The 20,745-nt window shown below is 35.2% G+C and overlaps 1 protein-coding gene across 1 annotated transcript in view; it reads left to right on the top strand.

Annotated features, from left to right (window-relative positions):
- LOC129261517 (neurobeachin-like) overlaps positions 1 to 18,522 on the top strand; it is a 61,714-nt gene extending 43,192 nt beyond the window's left edge. Inside the window, exons 33-38 of the mRNA XM_064099471.1 lie at positions 2,150 to 2,563; positions 3,158 to 3,393; positions 3,916 to 4,082; positions 4,558 to 4,679; positions 5,702 to 5,848; positions 14,817 to 18,522. Of these exons, the coding sequence (XP_063955541.1) occupies positions 2,150 to 2,563; positions 3,158 to 3,393; positions 3,916 to 4,082; positions 4,558 to 4,679; positions 5,702 to 5,848; positions 14,817 to 14,977 (1,247 nt within the window). The 3' untranslated portion in view covers positions 14,978 to 18,522. The remainder of the gene's footprint in view (positions 1 to 2,149; positions 2,564 to 3,157; positions 3,394 to 3,915; positions 4,083 to 4,557; positions 4,680 to 5,701; positions 5,849 to 14,816) is intronic.
- Positions 18,523 to 20,745: the final 2,223 nt, after the last annotated feature.

Here is a 20,745-nt window from a genome sequence, read left to right as displayed (position 1 = left end):
CCTGAATATTTTCCTTGGTGTTCATTTATCTTACTAGTTTTATGTTGACACTTACCTTTGCCGTGTATCCAATTTGTGTGTGACACACTGAGCTGCAATTTGATGTGATTGTACCATTATCTTTTCACACTGGTCTCTCTTAATACAAGAATAATGATAGCAAAAATCATGCAGATTTATATGCATTCATAGTTTTCTGTTAAGATCATTTGTTCTTCCAGTAAATTCTGATATGATTATGATCAATGTTCTCAAAATTTATATGTAGAACATATGAATATATTGGGATGGAGAGTCAGTGACTGCTGAATATGTAGTCCTAAATTCCAGATGGATGTATTTTTTTATACGCCCGTCCTACACGGGACGTATTATGGTATCACGCTCGGTGTCCGTCTGTCTGTCTGTCCGTCTCTTAACTTTTCATTGTAAACGCGATAACTTCAGTTTGACTTAACCTAGGCTCATATAATTCCGTGTGTATGGTACTAGCATAGATCCTAGGAAGCCTATTGATTTTGAGGTCAATGGTCAAGGTTACCCTTCTGCAGTCTTTGTAAACGTGATTACTTCAGTTTAACTTAACCTAGGCTCATATAATTTGGTGTGTATGATAATAGCATGGATCCCAGGAAGCCTATTGATTTTGAGGTCAAAAGGTCAAAGATCAAGTTCACACTGACATGTTTTCATCTTACCCTTCTGCAGCCTTTGTAAACGCGATAACTTCAGTTTAACTTAACCTACGCTCATATTATTTGGTGTGTATGATACTAGCATGGATCTCAGCGATTCTTTTGATTTTGAGGTCAGATGGTCAAAGGTGAAGTCGCCACCTTCCACTTTTCTTGCTTGACCAATAACTCAATTTTCCACGCTACAGTCGGGCGTATTATGTGCTCGCCTTAGCGACACTCTTCTTCAAAAGAGGTTAAGAATTACATTTATTTAATCTATTTGTATTAATGTATTTTAATGTTTTTGTCTCACCTGCATAGCAGAGTGAGACTATAGGCGCCGCTTTTCCGACGGCGACGGCGGCGGCGGCGGCGGCGGCGGCGGCGGCGGCGGCGGCGGCGGCGGCGGCGGCGGCGGCGACGGCGGCGTCAACACCAAATCTTAACCTGAGGTTAAGTTTTTGAAATGACAGCATAACTTAGAAAGTATATGGACCTAGTTCATGAAACTTGGCCATAAGGTTAATCAAGTATTACTGAACATCCTGCCTGAGTTTCATGTCACATGACCAAGGTCAAAGGTCATTTAGGGTCAATGAACTTAGACCATGTTGGGGGAATCAACATCAAAATCTTAACCTAAGGTTAAGTTTTTGAAATGTCATCATAACTTAGAAAATATATGGACCTAGTTCATGAAACTTATACATAAGGTTAATCAAGTATCACCGAACATCCTGCATGAGTTTCACATCACATGACCAAGGTCAAAGGTCATTTAGGGTCAATGAACTTTGGCCGAATTGGGGGTATCTGTTGAATTACCATCATAACTTTGAAAGTTTATGGATCTGATTCATGAAACTTGGACATAATAGTAATCAAGTATTACTGAACATCCTGTGCAAGTTTCAGGTCACATGATCAAGGTCAAAGGTCATTTAGGGTCAATGAACTTTGGCCAAATTGGGGTATTTGTTGAATTACAGCCATAAATTTGAAAGTGTGTTGGTCTAGTTCATAAAACTTGGACATAATAGTAATCAAGTATCACTGAACATCCTGTGCGAGTTTCAGTTCACATGATCAAGGTCAAAGGTCATGTAAGGTCAAAGAACTTTGGCCACGTATGGGGTATTTGTTGAATTGCCATCATACATGTATCTCTATAAGTGTATTGGTCTAGTTCATAAAACGTGGAAATAAGAGTAACCAAGTATCACTGAACATCTTGTGCGAGTTATAGTAGTTTTCAAAATCAGCACTGCTGCTATATTGAATTGCGTGATGCAGGTGAGACGGCCAGAGGCATTCCACTTGTTGTTTTTTTCAATGAATTCTGAACTGAGTGAAATATCAGACTCAATAACTATCAAAATAAAAAAAACACATGACATAGTATCAGGTCTCCAGATTATGCTGTACATTATATATCAGTGTTTAGATGTAAGTATTAATTCCCACCACTTTAGAGAAACGCCCCATTCACACCTGGCCATGGACGGGAACCAAGAATGGTGAACAGCCACCAGGTGCCCAAGGAACTATTCCTGGAACTATTTGTGCCAATCCGGATGCCCCAGTACCACCTGGTGATGCCCCTACCGTCCCCTACACCAACACCCCTCTTCCAGCAGAAGTCCAGGAGAAGTCTAGTCTCTACAGACCACCGCCCTTGGATCTTTCGGGCGTGGCAGAAGGAGTGATGACTCCATCTTTAGCAGAGAAGAAGCTGGTAGCCGGAGCATCGGAGGGAACCGTTGAGGAGAGGTTGACCAAGGCCTTGGAGACAGCTGCCCCGCTCCTGCGAGAGATCTTCCTGGACTTTGCACCCTTCCTTTCCAAGACGCTGCTTGGAAGCCATGGTCAGGAGCTGCTGATTGAAGGTAAGGCTCATATGGTGCAATGGAAAGAAGGTTAACCCTACTAGGCCTCTATGATGTTTTTTATTGTTTGTGTACCCTTTGAATTCTGTGGTGGCTATGACCTGAACCCATAACATGCCCCAAAATTGCAGCTGTATGGGATATACGTATGTCGGTCTTAAGTGGTGACAATCGCTGACTTCAGCATATTAATAGATACTACAGGGGTTGTAGTAAATTGGTAAAAATTGTTTTGATGATATAGATGAAGATCTATAGTACGTAGAGTTTGCTTCTTTCAAAATCACAATGTAATCTGTTATTCTTGCTCAGTGTGATTAAACAGCACAAATGGTGTATCAACTTCATGATCTCTCTCGTCTGTTTAAGAAACGTAAACCAATCATTGACCTAGTGATTGTTCATTAAAATAGGTCATTCATCAGTTGGATTGCAATCTGTACAAAGACTATATATTTTATGATATTGTTTATGTAATAATCATCATATATTCAGCTGGCTTTGATTAAAAATCTTTTCAGTTTTAGGTTTTATTTTGTCAGTCTTGAGGTTGTGTGGAGTCAAAGTAATTTGTTCTGCCCATTCCCTTTCCAGGTCTGATAACGATGAAGTCATCCAACTCAGTCATTGAGCTAGTCATGATGCTGTGCTCTCAGGAATGGCAGAACTCTATCCAGAAACATGCTGGCCTGGCTTTCATTGAGCTGGTCAACGAGGGCAGGCTTTACTCAGGCCTGACCAGGGAACATCTCTTGCGTGTGGCTAATGAGGCAGAGTTTATCCTCAGTAGGCACAGGGCTGAAGATGTTCAGAAGCATGCAGAGTTTGAGGTGAGGATAAGAACAAGTAGAAAGCCAGTGGCATATCTATTAAAGAAGGGGCAATGAGGGCACGTGCTATGGATCCAATATCAGAGAAACGCAAAGAGGCTTAAGTTACAAATGAATTCAAAAGTGAATGTTAAATAAGATGAAAGCTATTAAAAATGCGGCAGTTGGATTAGGAATGGTGTGATTTCTGTGCTTGCCTTTGATTGACGCCAGAAGTTGAAACATGCATGATTTCACTGCTGGTCCTGGGTTTTTTTCCTTGCAGGTGTATGTCTGTCTGACTGTCCCGTAGTTCAGTAGACCGTAAGTACACTGCATGACCTGACAAACAAATTTTTGCCATTCTATTTGTTCCTCTGCTATTGCCACAGTGTCACTCCGCCTGTCCACTCCCAGATATGATCTTCCCTTATAATGTATTTGGACGGAAGCGGTCGATGCGGAAATGCACACCAATTGCAACAGACATTTAAAATACCCAACTAAATTTATCAAGAACCCTTTTTCCCCCCCCTCTTTCAGTCACTTTGTGCACAGACATCGATGGACTGTCGAGAGGAGGAGAAGATGTGTGATCACCTGATCACCGCTGCTAAGAGGCGGGATCATATCCTGGCCAGCCAACTCATCCAGAAGACCCTTAATATACTCACCAACAAACATGGTGCATGGGGGAACTTGGCTGAAGGGTAAGATCCAAATTATATCTTTATTGCTATTGGTTTGGAAGAGATTGGGGAGATGCAAAGCGCGATATGATAAATGGTGGGTTGCAACTCACCTGCCAGTTAGCAATTGATATATGATATGATGCATCTCAGTTCATTTGTGGTTCTTAAAGACTTTATTTAAGAAATTCTCATTCTCAAGTATGGGGCAGCACTGGGAAACACAGTGAAAGCTCATGATTGGGGTCATTTCTTTAAGTCTAAATTTTGGCAACCCATATGAAAAGTGCATGTGCTTAATACTGGGTGATTTCCCCTTAAAATTTGAAAAATAGCTTTGTAATGCCATTAGATTGTATCTACAGTCATTTGATAAGAAGATAAGGGAAAACAATTCATTCGAAATATTGTTACTCGGAGATAAGTATACCAATAATTAATGCAGTGAGGCAATAAACATTGTTTTGAATAAATCATGTTTCTTTCATTTTGGCAGGCCAAGAGAGTATTTCCGTCTTGATATGTGGGAGGATAATACAAGACGTCATCGTCGTCTTGTTCGCAATTCTTTCGGCTCCTCACACACAGAAGCAACACTGAAAGCAGCCATTGAGCATGGTATAACTTCTTTGGATATATATCTCTTTGAAACTCATGTATTGTTCTCTAATGTTTTCACTTTGAGGTACATTACAAAATAATCGATACAGAACAGATTTGAACATTCCTATCTACTGCTTGCTATTCAGTGTCTCTCTGTATCATCTATAGCGCAGTAACAATGATTATGCAAACAAATACTTCTGTTTTCTGGAACTGTGTTTCATAAAACCTTTTGAAATGAAAAGTGATATGTGACTTAAGTGGCTAATTTAATTTGATTCATTTGGAATAGAACAAGTAGCCAGAATTTGATAATTTGTTACCAATAACAAGTTCAATGCGATAGGATTCTGATTCATTCTGACTTATTGGTAATTATTAATCTGTTTTTGATAGTAATCAAGAGAGAGCTCAATTTATTATTCCCTTTTTTAGATAAAACCAAAGCAGGACGGTCCTCCGTGGTGTTTAAGGTCCTCTGATTAGGCTCATATATTTTAAATAAGTCTTGATACACATACATGTGTCTCTTTGGATAAAACGTGTGAATATGTATTGTTAAATTTTGCAAAATTACAATATCTATTCGATCTTTAGTAGAAAATGATTTTTTTTTACTGCAAACTGTGATCCTTTTGTTCCCTGGCATCATACAAGTGGTATGAAACGTTGTGAAGAATAAACTTTACAGATGTGTTATTTATTCAATTAGATTTATATTAAATGATTACATCGTCATTTGGCTGAAATAAGGGCGTCAGGTTGCACATGCACTGCAGTTTTCAATTCCTGTGTGGCTGGTATGAGGGCGTTGGCTCAAACGCATGCTTTGCAAAATGTCCATTGCGTGAGAGAGCCGTTGCCTTTCTGCCCGACCAACAGGAATTTATTTGATGTATGCGTAAATTGTAAAGCTCCTCTGTCAGCCAGGTGATGAAATAATAAAAAATTTTGCATTCTGGGTAAATACATGTAAGCCCCAGCTGATGCTATTCCGTATGTCTGTAACACTTTGTCTTGAATTTGTCATCCTCTAGGAGAACCTGAAGATGTTGTAGAGAAGGCTAAACAAGCTCTCCATGCTCAGATAGCATCTAAGCAACGTGGTTCACAGGGTTCTGAGGATACTACTGAAGATGAGACTAGTATACAGGAAGATGCAGAACTAGAGAATGAACTTGAAGGTTTGTCCTGTTCGAACCACCTTAACATTACACTTAGTATTTCTCCTATCTGATACTCCTTTTAAATTTCATTTTTTGTTGTTTCTATTTCAACTCTTATCCATTTTTTCACAAGTCTTTTAGTTTCAAAAGTATCAGATTTCTTTTGCAGTATGATTCATTATTTTCACATGGTCATGCAACACATTTATGGTGTAATCATCTCTTAATTAATTTCTGTATTTACTTTTTGATCCTGAACTTTTTATTGGATACTTTTTATTTGATAAAAATTCTCAAAACCATGACCCCTTTCACATTCTCTTCCATTCTATTCACTCTGGCATTCACTCCATTCTATTCACTCTGGAATTCACTCCATTCACATATTTTCCTTTCTATTGACACTAAAACATCGCTGTTAAGACATTTGAACATCTCATTCACCATTCACACTATGTTCTATTCACACTTTCATACATTCCATTCACAGCATCATGTATTCAATGCACTCTATCATCCATTCCACTTTCATCATTTCTCATTATAAACCAGACCACATTTGATTATTCAAAATCTCTCTTTTCTGGGACAGCAACATCATCATTTATATTCTAGGTTCTTGTTTATCATCTGTTCTCATATCTTTGATTCCTCTTCATGCAATTTTGTACCTCCATGTTTTCTTGATATCAATCACATGTTTGAATAAGCTAGGTGTTACATATTCAATATGAAGATATCAATCATTTTTCTCGACAAGATTTTTGAATTCAACCATCCATATGTACATGTACAGACAGCCATCCATTTGTTAGAATATTTCCTCATATTGATGACATAGGATTCAAAGTCAAGGAGCTCATGATACATTTTAATTTGACATTGTTACAATAAAAATAATATAAAGTCACTCTATATACTCCCATACGTAACATACATATCTATATTATGTATATATCTGAATGCTTTGTTTTTAAAGAAATAACTTTCTCCAATACCTTGACATATACAAAGTCAAATGCATCATTCAAATTGAGCAAACTATATGCATTAGCTGCATGAATCCTATACCATCTAGGAATATTATCAAGTAAGTTTGCTGGTTTCCAATATATATTTTCTTTATTTTTTGTTTACCGCGCACCATCATTCTGACCTTGCAGCATCACCATCACGAGCAGAGCGCCCTCCATTGTTGGGCATCATGCATGATAGCAAGCCCTCGGCCAGTATCAAATTGGCAGAAGGTGAATTCAAGGATTGACATCTGTTTGTCGCCCTCTATAAGCATGATGTTTACAGCTGGAAAGGAATCTCCTTCAATACCCTCTTTGATTTTGAGTCTGTTAATTATAGTGGTCTCTTCTTTATTGCTGAGTTTGAGTCTATGTACAGCATTGTTATCTGAATTTATTTCAAGTCTACTTTTGAGACTTGTCTATGCTTTCTTTCAGAGCATATGTATATCTTTCTCTCTGAGTATTACCTTGTGTCTTCTTTCAATTTAAAGTTGTTCTAGAGATTTGTATCTACTTTCTTGCCGAGTGTGATTAAGATGCTTGTCTGAGTATTTATTCTTGAGTTTAAGTATCTGCTTTCATTTTGAATCTATTCTTGAGACTATGTTGCTATATACTGAGTGTAAATGTATGCAGTTTTCTCAACCTGCTCTCATTTTGAGTCTGTGTAGGAGACTAGTTTCTCCTTCCTTCATCTGTAAAGGAGATTTTGCTTTTTATATACCCTGTTATTTGTACTCTGAAGTCTAATGTTACCATGTGAATTCTGAATTCTTATATTTGTCTATTGTTCCCAGGAGCTTGCTGTGTGTTATATACTCGAGCCTAATGTGTGTTATATAATCCAAGATAGTTGCTTGCGTTTGTGGACATTTGCCTTTTCGATATGGCAGGTGATTTGCTGTTAACTATGCCTGCCCTCTTGTGGTATGTAAGAGCATAGTTTTGCAGGAAACTGTATTCATTTACTTCAGTCTTTGGCATAGGCTATTCTTTCTTATCTCTGCTATGTAAATTGTGGCTCCAGACATGTCTTATTTGTCATTTCCATTCTATGAGCTTACAGAGTATTGTGCTCTTTGAAAATTATCACCATGAACCATTAGTAACATTATTTTGACAGTTCCATGTGGGAAAGTTTCTCTCGTAGTTTTCTTGTGCTGTTTTCAAGATGAGACTGTTGAACACTTCTTTATGATGGCTTAGTTGTTTTGTTGTCATTTTGTTGCAGGACCCTATCTGCCTTTGTGTATCCATAGTATTTCTTTCCCCATGTTTCAAGAGCCATATACATGACCTCAAGGAGTAACAGCATTATATGAATCACAGCCAAGAGTCTGCAAATACAAAAGAAACAAGAGTCAATAAAAATGATAATGGGGGAAATAATAATTATAACAATGGAAAATGAAAACCCACACCTAAAAAATAACACCATGTTCTATCTGAGGAACTGGCTTGCTACTCTTCTCACCTTAACTACATTAACTGTTAAAATACCACAGAAGACTGAGCACTGCAAGCTCAATATCAAACTTTCATACATGTTGGCAGTGGATAACAAACTTGATTAAGATGGAAGACGAGACTTCTTATTTTTTCTTATCACTTTAATAGGATGAGGTCCCCTCCCTCCCCCATCAAAAAGAAATAAAATAATTACTTTTTAATTTTCAATTGAATTAATTTGACCAACTATAGAATATATTATAAGCAAAATGAATTGCATTGAAAGTATGAAATGTAATGCTTCGGACTCAGAAAGTATTTTTTCTGCTGGTTGGCAAAGGGATGGATAAAAAGGATTATCATTGTATTTTCATCAAGTCCTGCAGGGGGATTTGGATAATGCTGTTTTTGCAGTTTCCTTATTGTTTTTCTTATTGTATTCAACCATTGTTATGGCTGCAGCCTATATTTATCTCTCTGTTTCAAGTAAATGCAAATTTTGTAAGAATTTGTTACTGTTTTCTTTCCACATGTAAAGTATTGTCTTGCAAAGCATATATTCAGTTTTGGTTAATCTTAAGAATATATACCGGTATTTTCTTTGTGTGAATTAATTGTCAGATTAAATTTATAGGTTAAATTAACAGCTGAAATGTTGAAATATAAAGGGATTTTGGAGTCATTTTGGTTTAAGACCACATTTCAGGCATTGAGTTAAATTGAATTCAATTCAGTTAGGCTTATTGAATAAAAGACATGGTAAGACAGCCCAGAGGATATCAAGAATACATACAGTAGTACAGTAATTGCTAATTAAAAATGTATTAGATAGCAGCTATTACAAAGAAAAGTAACATAGGCAGTACAATGAAATCTTGCAATTCACTTTTACATCAAAGTTCACACACATACAGTTAAAGGGGAAAAACATGAAAAAAAAAGAAAATCCAATTTGGGATATTGAATAGGAAATAGAGAATGAAAAAAATCATGTTAATCGAAAATTGGCAGAAATTGAGGGGTATGCAATCAAATTCATCGCACAAATAAAATCAGGATATAATCTTTGCACATAGCTTTCTGATATACATAAATGCATTATTCATATTATTGTTAGAAGGAGGGAAGGTCTTCGTTGGAAAAAAAAATCATGTTTAGTGGTCGAATACAATTTTCAAAAAGATTCACTTGATGAAACAGAATTTAATGGCCCCTACATAATAACATTGAAATCTTAGAACTATATTCTGATGTACAGTAATTCAAAACATTGAACTTTTGCCAAAGCTTTAGATAGGTTCTAATATACATTCAGTTTGTACTATTACTCTGTATACCTAAATATATGTACTTTTACCCATATCAGAGTCAGGTATTCTTGCACACAGTGTTCAAACAACGTAAATGCTTATAATCTTTCACTTTGATATATTAATCAGTTTTTAATTGTACACTTTATTTACTGTAGTGTGATGAATCTAAAAGAAAACTGAATTGTATGTTTTTTTTATTCTTCAAAATCCTTGATTCATTATTCAAGGTACTGTGTGAATTCAATTGTTTGGTCATATTGTATTGTCTATTGTTACCCTATATGTTTTTCAGTTTGCTTGCATGTGTAGTGTATAGTAGCTCTGTCCTTTTATAAGATAAGGATGTATAAATTAACAAATCAGTTTTAGGAAGTCTTTATCAAAATATTGCAGAAAGACAGTATTTAAAAAGGTTGGTTCAAATTCAAAGCATGGTTTCTGCAAACTTTTTGTAAAATTGTGCTTTTAGCGCATATACTGAAGGAAAGGTCCAATAGTGATTGTGCTTTAATGTAATGAAAGGGTGCTTGATTAATGCGAGTTTGTTTGGTTAGACAAAGGTTTTGAAATCAAACTTAAAACACTGCACTATACTTACCTATATCCAAAAAAATTGTTATTTGCCATCCACAAAACAAATATCTGCTGGTGAAACAACTTGGAAGGATTTTGAACTCAGAAGTGTCCTGCTCACCAGAGTAGGAAACCATGTTTTTAAGGATTAAATTTAGCCTTTGGCTATAAAAGAAACATTCACAATAGACTTGATTCATTTCCTAACATTCCAAGACCTTATTCAGTGTGTGCAATGAATAAAAGTGCAATCATATTGTGAAATCAACAATCTGTGGTTCAAATTAATGTACCTTTGTGAATTCTGGCCATAGAGTGTAAATTGTTTTCTTCTGGTAAAGCTGGATTTCTTACTTGATTTCACCAGCCTGTGAAGATGAATGGATTCTTCCTATACGAGACTGTCTTGTAATTTACTTTAATAATAACAAACTTTTTAGGAGTCTTATATAGTGCAGTTGAATATATATTTAAATCAAGAGTTTCTGCGGACTACAAATCTATTATTATCATGATTATTATTATAAGGATAGGTACATTTGGTCAACAATGCAGTAAACTTGACACTAAGATTTTCCCTTTCATTAGACTAATTACAAATGAGGATTGACTTCTAATTTTTTACATTGATTTCTATGAGGAAGATCCTTTATAATGACTAATAGTATAAAAGTTCCCTTTAAATGTACATTAACTTTGCAGTAATTTAGTACTATCAAATATTTTTTTTTTGTAAACCAGAGTTTTTGTGGCCGTGTAGATGTATTAACCCATTTTGGAGGAAATAAATATGTATGTTTATACTTACATATAGGATATAAATTTTATCCCAGTTTCATGAAATCCGCAAGAGTGGTGCATATCTTAATCGTTGGAATAAATAAAAATTGACAGGTTTTTTTCTTTGAGCAAAGATAGTTTTAGTTAACATGACACTTAAATTTTGAAGATACCATAGGTCAGTGTACTTTTCTATGTATTTGATTTGATATTCTATGAAGAAGTATCCATTACACGTACAAATACTTCCTTATTAGTTTAATCCCCTCATCCCACCTTCTATTAAAGATGCTGGCAGATACAATCACATTCAATTTCTGCCAAATTTGAAGACTGGCCAGGAATGTTTCCAAATAGATTACCCTCTTGAGAATAAAGATGGAATTTTTTTTTTTAAAGATTGGCATTCACCTCTTCTCAACACAAAGCAAAAATGTGGTCACTGATATTGTTCTCACAAATTGATACAATATTGTGTTTGTGAATGATTCAGAAATTATCCACAACTGTAAAGGAGGGAAGAATGATAAAATTTAAAGGTTTAGTGATTTTTGTCTTTAAAAAAGCTGTACAATAATGCGGGCAGCAGTTTGTTATCCAATAATCATGCAATTATGGATTTATTCCTAAAACAGACTGCAGCCCAAATGGGAAGTTGTTTTACAAGTAAAGGGAAAAAAGCAGGAAGGAAATAGGTGAAAGATTTAACATAATGGACAATCAATCAGAAAATTGTTAATATTTGTAAAATACTATAATGGGGGGGGGGGGGGGTCGAATTGGCCAGAAAAAGTGAAGTCATTATGATGTATGGTAAGGACTTTTAATCCATCTGCTCCAATACTGAAAGTGATTATAATGCTACCTTTTTCCCCTGATGGTGACTAATAGCAATATAAAATATGATTAGAGGAGAAAATCACAAGTCCCTTCAACTTGTCACAATCTACTAAAATAAATCCAAGTTTACTTTTATATGGTCTTAAAGGTCTCCATTGTCAATAGTTCATATTTTTTGTATCGTCTTGAGAAGGCGAGAAATAGAAGAAGAATTCATGTTGAGCCCTTCTGTGTGAAGACTGAACACTTATACACTCAAGCAACACATTAAATGCTATTAAATTGACTTACCAATCTATCTTGTATGCGTAGTGTGAGGAGTGGTAGGGGTTTTTGGAATCCTCTGCCAGTTTCTACAATACCCTGTTTTTTGTACATCCCATAAAGACCTCAATGTAGGTAATTTTTATGATTTGTTTTAGATTCTTGTGTGTGGACAGTAGTACCATACCAAAGACATGCATAAGATGATGTGAAGTTTGAGCTCATTTTGATGAATAATAACGAGTGGTAATATAAGAGGGCCTACATATTGTACACTTTTAAGATACACACAGAAATTCATGTGGAATCACAAGTGAAGCTCAGATGATCTTGCCCACCTATCTCTATATTCAAAGGCAGATAATTTGACCACATATTTACCAGTAATCAGTTTCAGTTGAATAATCTTTTGGCTGTCAGAACTGGACATTAGACTGAACAGATATTGAAATGGATGCCCATGAACTTGGGCTTGTGACAGAGTTGCCCCGGGGGGGTTGCTGAAATGATAAAATGCAAGGGAAGAACATGGAAAAGGCTATTATCTGTCACGCCGTCATAAGAATTTTGGCATTCTGCTCTTCAAAAGATGGCCCATTCTGCCGCCAAGTTAATCGGGTTGACTTTGAATAACTTGTTGTGTACCCATGTCTACGGCCCTAATTTGATTTCTTTAATTTGTCTTGACATTACGGAGCATGTGCGAGGATCCTACTATTATCCTCACCATCTTTATCACGGAAAGCCCAGTTGCAAATAGGCGTTAATCCTTAATCACCGATTTCCATCATGAGGTCAAGTGAGGATTTGAGAAGCTGATAGGATTTTGGCATTTTGTCAGAAAATGGATTTATAATATCCAATCAATGAAAGCAATCGACCTGCTTTAATTTCACCAGATCAATGAATATATTATGGATTCTTGATTAGTAGTATATCCTTGTAAGAGTCAATCAGAGTGCTTGTATACTTTTCCAAAGATGACATTATTGCAATCAACAAGTTTTGGGGGGGGGGGTGGGAGGGGTATTTTTGCCTATTCCATTGTGAAATCTGGCTTTTACCCCCCATCTACATATCTTTAATCATGGAGAAATGCCTCCCATTTCTAGAAACAAGATAAAATATGAGCTCATTATCATAAGGAGATACAATTGCATGTCACTTATGGTCTGCCATATACTGAGAGTTATTATTAAAAGTAGCCTACTCTTAGCTTTTACTTTTATGTTGCAGATTCCAGGTGAATATACTTGTATATGTCAAGTATGATTATAATTGAGTTTTTTATGTGGTTATCACCATGATTAATCTTGACAAATAATCATATAAAAACAGTACTATAAACTTTTCTTTATTTTGTATTACTTTAAAATTTGTTTTTAAAATGACACCATTTACAATTCAGAAATTTATAAATATAACTTAGAATAAAGAAATTCACCGTATAGGATTAAATGAATAAAAAAAAATAAATAAAGATAAAAAGGAGTCAAATCGTAGCATTTTAATGAATTGAGCCTGGTTCTGCTATATTATATAATAAAAATTGTCTTAGATAGAAAGTGCCTATAAGATATACAAGTTGTTTTTTTCTGAACAAAATGTTTGTAACAAAATAATTGAAGATGCGTGTACAGCTTTTTGCATCTCAAGTTGTTCTGTTGTCATTGTGGGCTATTTCAGCACAGAGGAAGCAACAATTAGGGCATATGTCCAATATGTAGGAAGTTTAGAAGGAAATTGGGGCAGAAAAGTGGGAAAATGGTGCCTAAGAAGTAAACTGAAGAAAGTGTTGGGGCTTCTTTGGAAGGGGGAGAAATGCTGAAATGGTATCTAAATAAGCAGACAGCATCGTCATACATACATATCCCATGCATTTAAGACGAAGTAATATGTTGTATCCTCAGTGAATTGTGATATTCTTCATATCAACGATAATGAGAAGTGACTTCTGTGTAAATTCAGTGTAGAATCTATTCAAGTATAATTTGAAAGTAATATTCATTTTAATGCATTTCTTTGATTCAACGAGTTGGTTGAATTGAGGCAAAACTCAAGGTTCTGAAATTGTATGAAGAAAGTCAGTTTTTGTAGAATTTGTTCCCTGATCCTTTTCTCTTTTTTCCTAATAACATATCATCATTTAGCTGCATCTCATATTATTTCTCTCTCTTTCATTTAAATTGTATTAATGACATAGTTATAATTTTCATAATAAGAGTGTTATAGCATTTATCTAGGCGTTTGTGCAATGTGCCTATTATATGTAGCCATTTCTTATCAATGATTTTAGAAGAACTATTTACATTTTTTTTCTTATCATTGGATATTACATACTTACATTTTCAACTGTCTGTAAAGGAACATGACTAAATGAATATTCATTTGGTCTTGTTTAGATATTCAGATAAATTAATGGGATCAATAAAGTATCACAAGTTTGTATATAAATTAGGAGGAAAAAATAGATGGATTTTATAAATAAAAACAGAATAACTAACAAATAACAAATAAATAATAGATGAATAAGTAATCAAATATCAATAGTGAGACATACAACTAAATAACTTGATATCAGACTATCTAAATGAATATATGATTTGATAAAGAAATGAATGAATGAATAAATGAAAGAAATAAATAATCAAACAATTTGATACATGAATGGATAAGAACGTTTCAAAATAGGACGATCAAACAAAAATGAAATAAAATTTAATAAACAAACTCTGTTTTTGTTTAAAGGTCCTGTGGTTTATACAACATCATCTCAGATGATTGCACCATGCGTTGTTGTCAAGGGAACACTGTCCATCACATCAGCTGAGATGTACTTTGAAGTGGATGAAGATGATGCAAGCTTCAAGGAGGCTGACCCAAAGGTAGGAAAGAAAACTTTCATATAATTCATTGCATTCTCCATGTTTATTGGTGTACTGAATAATAATTGTGGATGTGAAACTATCGAACAAGAAAATGTATTCAACTTGAAAAAATATTCTTCAGAAAACAAGAAAAAAGGTTAAGACATTTGATTTTTAATGACTGTGATATGTTTACATTGGAAAGTCAAAACTTTCAAGAAATAAGGAAAGAAGGGGGAAAAGGAATAGATATTATGAGGAAAACAGAAAAAAACTAATTTTCAAAAGTATGGCAGTGTCTTTAGCAGCAGAAATAGCAAATTTCAAGAAGAAAAATCCTTTTATCTTTCAGAATAAGAAATGATATTCAAATTTTATGTCAGGAAATATTCCAGCTCCACTGAAAACATATGAGGCTGTGCTTTTGAATTTACTCAGTACTTAGAAGGGTAGAGTATTTCTTAGGTAGTGGTGTTATACATGTTTTGTAACAGTTTTTAAAACAGTGATGCAGTGTTTGTAGCAGTTTTGGTGTCTGTCTGTGTGTGATTATTTGTGAAGTATAAAGTCATTGTGCATATTTTTTACCAGTAGAAAGCATATCACTTGCAGCTGATTGGTAGTTTCGTGATAACATTTTTCCTCATTCTAAACTGATATGTAATTTTCAAATGTATAATAGTAAATATTAAAGTTTGAAACTTTGAGAGGTATGAAAGCACAAAAAAGGGTAAAAGGTTGAAGCAGGAAGTTACGGTATGTTGTTGTGTTTTCTCTTTTCAGAGGGAATGTTTATTTTTTCTTTTGTTTAACTAAAGTATGTGAATCATCTTCCAGACAATGTGCTCTTGCAAATCACCAAATTTGGGAACAAAAATCAGGTATGATGCTGTACTCCTTCACAAGTACACTGACCCCCACACCTCTTGTCATTTTATTTCAATATCCCGATGCTTACAATAAACTTGAACATTGAACCTTTAGAAGTTAATGGTCTGTTTTCCGATTACGGGGGCATGATCAATTTCCTACTTGCAATCATATGAACATAGACATCCTCCTCATGGCAGCTGATGGTTACCATCCCATCGATCACAGGGACCGAGATATTTAGGAACTATCCGCAACCCCCTCATACCATCATTAAAAGGATATCAAACATTCAAAATCTTGCTCCATCAGGGGTAAATGACTGCATCCATTTTACCAGCTGGTAGACAAAGGTTTCCTTTTTGGTAGTAGTGGTGGTGGTGGTGGAGTTGCCTGGTGATCCCTGACCCTCTTATTTCCCTGTGCTCCACATTAACCCCGGTCTGTGCACTGTTGTAAAACTTTAGAGTTACTGTTTGGTTGTTGTTGGCAGAATCAGAGAAAAAAACAAACCCAGGAATATTGAATGATGAATTGATAAAGAGGAAGGGAGTAGAAGAGGGCAAACATTGTATGGAGATACATCCAGTGATGTCAATGGGAAAGTACAAAATGATATTAAAAGGGAGAGAATTTTGTAGAAGAAAGTTAGAAATATTTGAGATTTGTAGGGCATGCATGGTTCTTGTTGCTGTGATGGAATGGGAGAGGATAATATAGAATGATATGCCATTATGGAGAGAGAGAGAGGGTAAGAGAGAATATATAGAGAGGAAGAGAGAAATAGAGAGAGAGGAAGATGGATAAAACAAGACTTAGAGACATTTAAAATAGAAAGAACGAAAGAGAGAGATAGATAGAGATAAAGAAAGAGCGAGAGATTGATGGACATAGACAGAGGTATATGAATATAAAGAGCCGGGCTTTAAGCAAGAAGACATGAAAGGAGAGGAGTTGGAGAAGAGGAGAATGAGATGACCAAGGAGCTTCCAGCTCCTTGAGATGACAAAATGTGGATTGAAAGATTATTAAAAGATACAATTTCCTTTCAATTTGGATCAAATGCATCTGTGTTATGACCACTATTAACTCACTCTGAACTGTGCATGAAACCACCTCCTTGGAAGTAGATCTAAGAATAGAAATCAAGGTTACCACCTTTAAGTGTCCCTCCAAGTATCTCTTGCTATCATCATCAATAGATCTGATAATTAGCTATGCGTTCCAACAGATGAGACCCACAGGCTATGGTGGTGGTAGCTGCTGCTGCTGCTGCTGATTGCAGGCATGGAAGACCTCTTATGTTGCCATTCACACAAGCAGAACTTATTACATAGGTTGTCATAGATAACTTTTGGAGAATGGTTTTTCCCAGTCAATGTTTGAGCTAATTCCTGGATTTATTTTTCATGAATATTAGAGTTAGGATAGATTATTAGGTATATTCAGAAACATGGCTGTTTTGATTTGAAGTAAACATGGAATACCTAAATAATCTATATCTAAATTAGGAGCAGTGGAGTTGTTGCTCAGCAATGTTTTAAATGACTTGCATAGATTTGATGAGTAAACCTAAAGGATTTTTTCTTGGGGGGGGGGGGTTATCTATTATATCACTCACACTGTTGTAATCGCTTATTGGCACCTATGTTGAATACAGATTTGGTATTACATTCCTCTTGTATGCTCTGGTTACAGTCTATATTTTACTGTATACAAGGCCCTTCTCTTTTTATTGTTCACTTTTTTTGTATTGCGAAGGAAGTTATTAATGTGAATGACCTGAAGTTTCAGGGAATTGTGATGAAGTCTGAAGTTACAAGATAACAGCCTTTGCAAGGTAAAGTGTTTGAATGACACTCGCTGATCTGATCTATCCTACACTCCTCTGTCTATCTTTTAAAGGCAAGATGCAGTGGAAACACAACAAGAAAGAATATTTTGCACTTTCACTATTCATGGAGAAACACATTGTTATCCCATATACTATTTGAATAGTTGAGCATTTAAAGGCTTTATACATACAATTAATGATTTATGCATTAAAAATGCATTTTTTTTTCATATTCATGGCTTTGGCTTGTTTGCTGGAACACTGGAAGGGGGTGGTTCTGAGTCTGAGGATATTTTTTTAATCTCTGAAACAATTATTAATAATCAGGGAATTATTTGAATTTGTGTAATTGTTAACAGACTGTCACCTTTCCCTAAATTGTTTTTTGAAGAAGTCATACGGTTCATTTACTTAATTTAAAAATGCTTACTTGTAACACCAATGATGTACTGTCTTTAATAACTTGACAACCTTGACCTAATAAAATGAACTTTAACTTTAAAGACAACTGATGGCATAGGACAGCTGATAAAATTATTAGAAGCAGTGCTGATGCTGTCATATCTATCTGTCCAACTAAAACCAATTAGATGGTTACGTTCCTTATCATGGAGAAAGTCTTTGCAATGGAAATTATGTTCTAATTTCTAAGGTAACTTAACCAATACTTAAACAAATGATAGATATGATAAATGGTGACATGACCATGATATTGATAATGATGATATTGCTGGTAATAATGATCATGATCAGGGTGATCATGAAAATATTTTTGGTGATTGTTATTATAAAATTAATGACAGTAATGAGGTAGTAATAGATGATGAATATGAACTGAAATAAAATCTTTATTAAAAATATAGGTAAGGAAAATCAAATGGAGAAGAATGAAGAAAAAAGATTGTAAAATTGTTTTTTAACAATTTCTAAAAAAAGAATCTCGATGAAAAGATCTACAATAAAATATGCGGGTCATTGACCAAAATCTGAGATACATATAAATTTAGAAGATATGCTTTTGACAAATAAAACAAATTTATAATATATGTGAATCTGTCAATTACTGAGATGATTGGAGAAGGGGATTATGTTGTAATTTCCTCTGGCAAATGCCCATTGACGGTTATTTTATAAGGCTATGAAGACGGGGAAATCAACTCTGCATTTATGAAATCAATTTAGCCATATTTCATTCATATACGAGTGACTGCGATGAATTTGGGATGGGTTACTTTTTTTTTATTTAGTTCAAGTTCAGGAAAAGAAAGAAAGGTGGAGATTAGAGACAGAACGTTTGTCATTTCATTAGGCTGGGTGGAATGAGAAGTCAAATTGTCACTGCTGTTGAGCATATGGAGTATGAAGAGCTATTCTATAAATCATGAAATACCGAATTGATCGTTTTGTCTCTCCCCCGTGTTCTCTGACTGAATGTCTATTATATTTTCTTTGTAGTCTTTGGTCTACTTTTTCTTATAGATCATTGTTATATTTCTATCAAGAATACCTTTTTTCAAAGTGTATTACCACATTCATCTCAATGATGTTTAATATTCCAGTTTCAATACATATCGTTTAAGTAATCTTATGTCTATCTGCCTATTTTTTATATATTTTTTATCCTGACTGTGTTGTACCTTTTTATTACAGTATTATTTTATGCAAGATTTTTATCTCTCTCTCTGTTGGCATCCCATCCATCTCTCTAATTTTGAAGTCATGTTTATTCCATTACTTTTCACCCCTTCACTTATTTTCATGACTTTCTTTGATGCTTTACCCCCTCCCCCTCTCTCCTTTTCTCCCTTTATCTCCAATGGTAGGGCATCTCTCTCTCTCTCCATGCCACCCCACCCTGGCATGCCTAAATTATTCAGAACCACCTCCCTTCACCCTCTGTAATATTATTCCATTGCCAGCATCATTTTTCAATTGCTGCAAGTTCAAATCCTGTACCAATCAAAATAACCATAATTTTTCAGGAGGGGGGGGGGGGGGGCAGGGGGTAGAGGAGCTCAGAATTCACAATAAATTGCAGGCCCTTGTCATGCTGTTCATTTGACATTTCGCTGAACAACTTTTTCAATTTTTGCCTGGGCCTGCAGAAGAGATCTTGTCAGAAACGATCGGGATTGCAGCTGTGATCCGAGCGGTGAATTCCACCAAAGAGTGTGGAAAAAATAGGAAGAGGTGGACAGAGACAGAAAGAGATATGAGTGAGAGATGAAGACCTCAATATTTGAGAGAGATCGAGAAGGAATGAGAAGGAAGAAGAAAAATGATCGTGAAGGTAATGGAAGCTTCATTTAGAATATTTTTAAGAAGCAATTTATACTAGTGAAAAGGAAGACGCAGTCAATACACAGTCCATTGATGTGCAGTTATGTTCTTTCTTAATTTTGCTTAAATGAATATTAATAACAAGCAAAATATTTCAAATTATTGCTTTTATTACAGATTGAAACCAAATCTTCTTATGTAAGCATGATAAAGTTATTTTTCCTATAATTTTTTTAAAAGCACTTTATGCCTGCAACATGTGATTGGGGGGGGGGGGGAGGTATAAAACGCCAGTTTCTTTTAAGAATTAGAGGATTTTCAAACCCATGACTTCCTAGTAATAATGTTAATAGTACCGCTTGCATTCAGTTGTCCATTTATTATTTCACTTTTATGCTTATCACTGACAGCCATCTGCTTTAAGTTTTGGTGTAGAGAAATTAATTATGTCCAAATACTACTTTTTTATGCTTTTGAAAGAAAATAATTATTTTTGGAGAGGGTCAGTTCTTTATTAAAACCCAGCCGATCATGAGAGGGAAACACAGATGGTAATGGCATAATTTGCAAAAGTCAGTGAGCTTTCCGACAATGTGAGGACAGTCAGAAGAACAGGTTCAAGACAGGGTGGGGTAGGAAGTTCGAAGATGTCAGTGACCTCGATGTAACCTTGTGGTATCTCACAATGAAACCTGTATGTAGGCCACCTCGATAGATCTACATGATGTAATACCAGTTTGTGAGGAAAGTGATATGGGAAGTTAAGTTTTATTTTGCTTTATTTACCTTTCAAGATTTAGATTTAACAATTGCCATTCTTATGGCC

This window comes from Lytechinus pictus, chromosome 5 (genome assembly GCF_037042905.1).
Source record: "Lytechinus pictus isolate F3 Inbred chromosome 5, Lp3.0, whole genome shotgun sequence".
Taxonomy (NCBI): domain Eukaryota; kingdom Metazoa; phylum Echinodermata; class Echinoidea; order Temnopleuroida; family Toxopneustidae; genus Lytechinus; species Lytechinus pictus.
The sequence above is the reverse complement of the archived record's forward strand: the minus strand, read 5'-3'. Positions and strand labels throughout refer to the sequence as shown.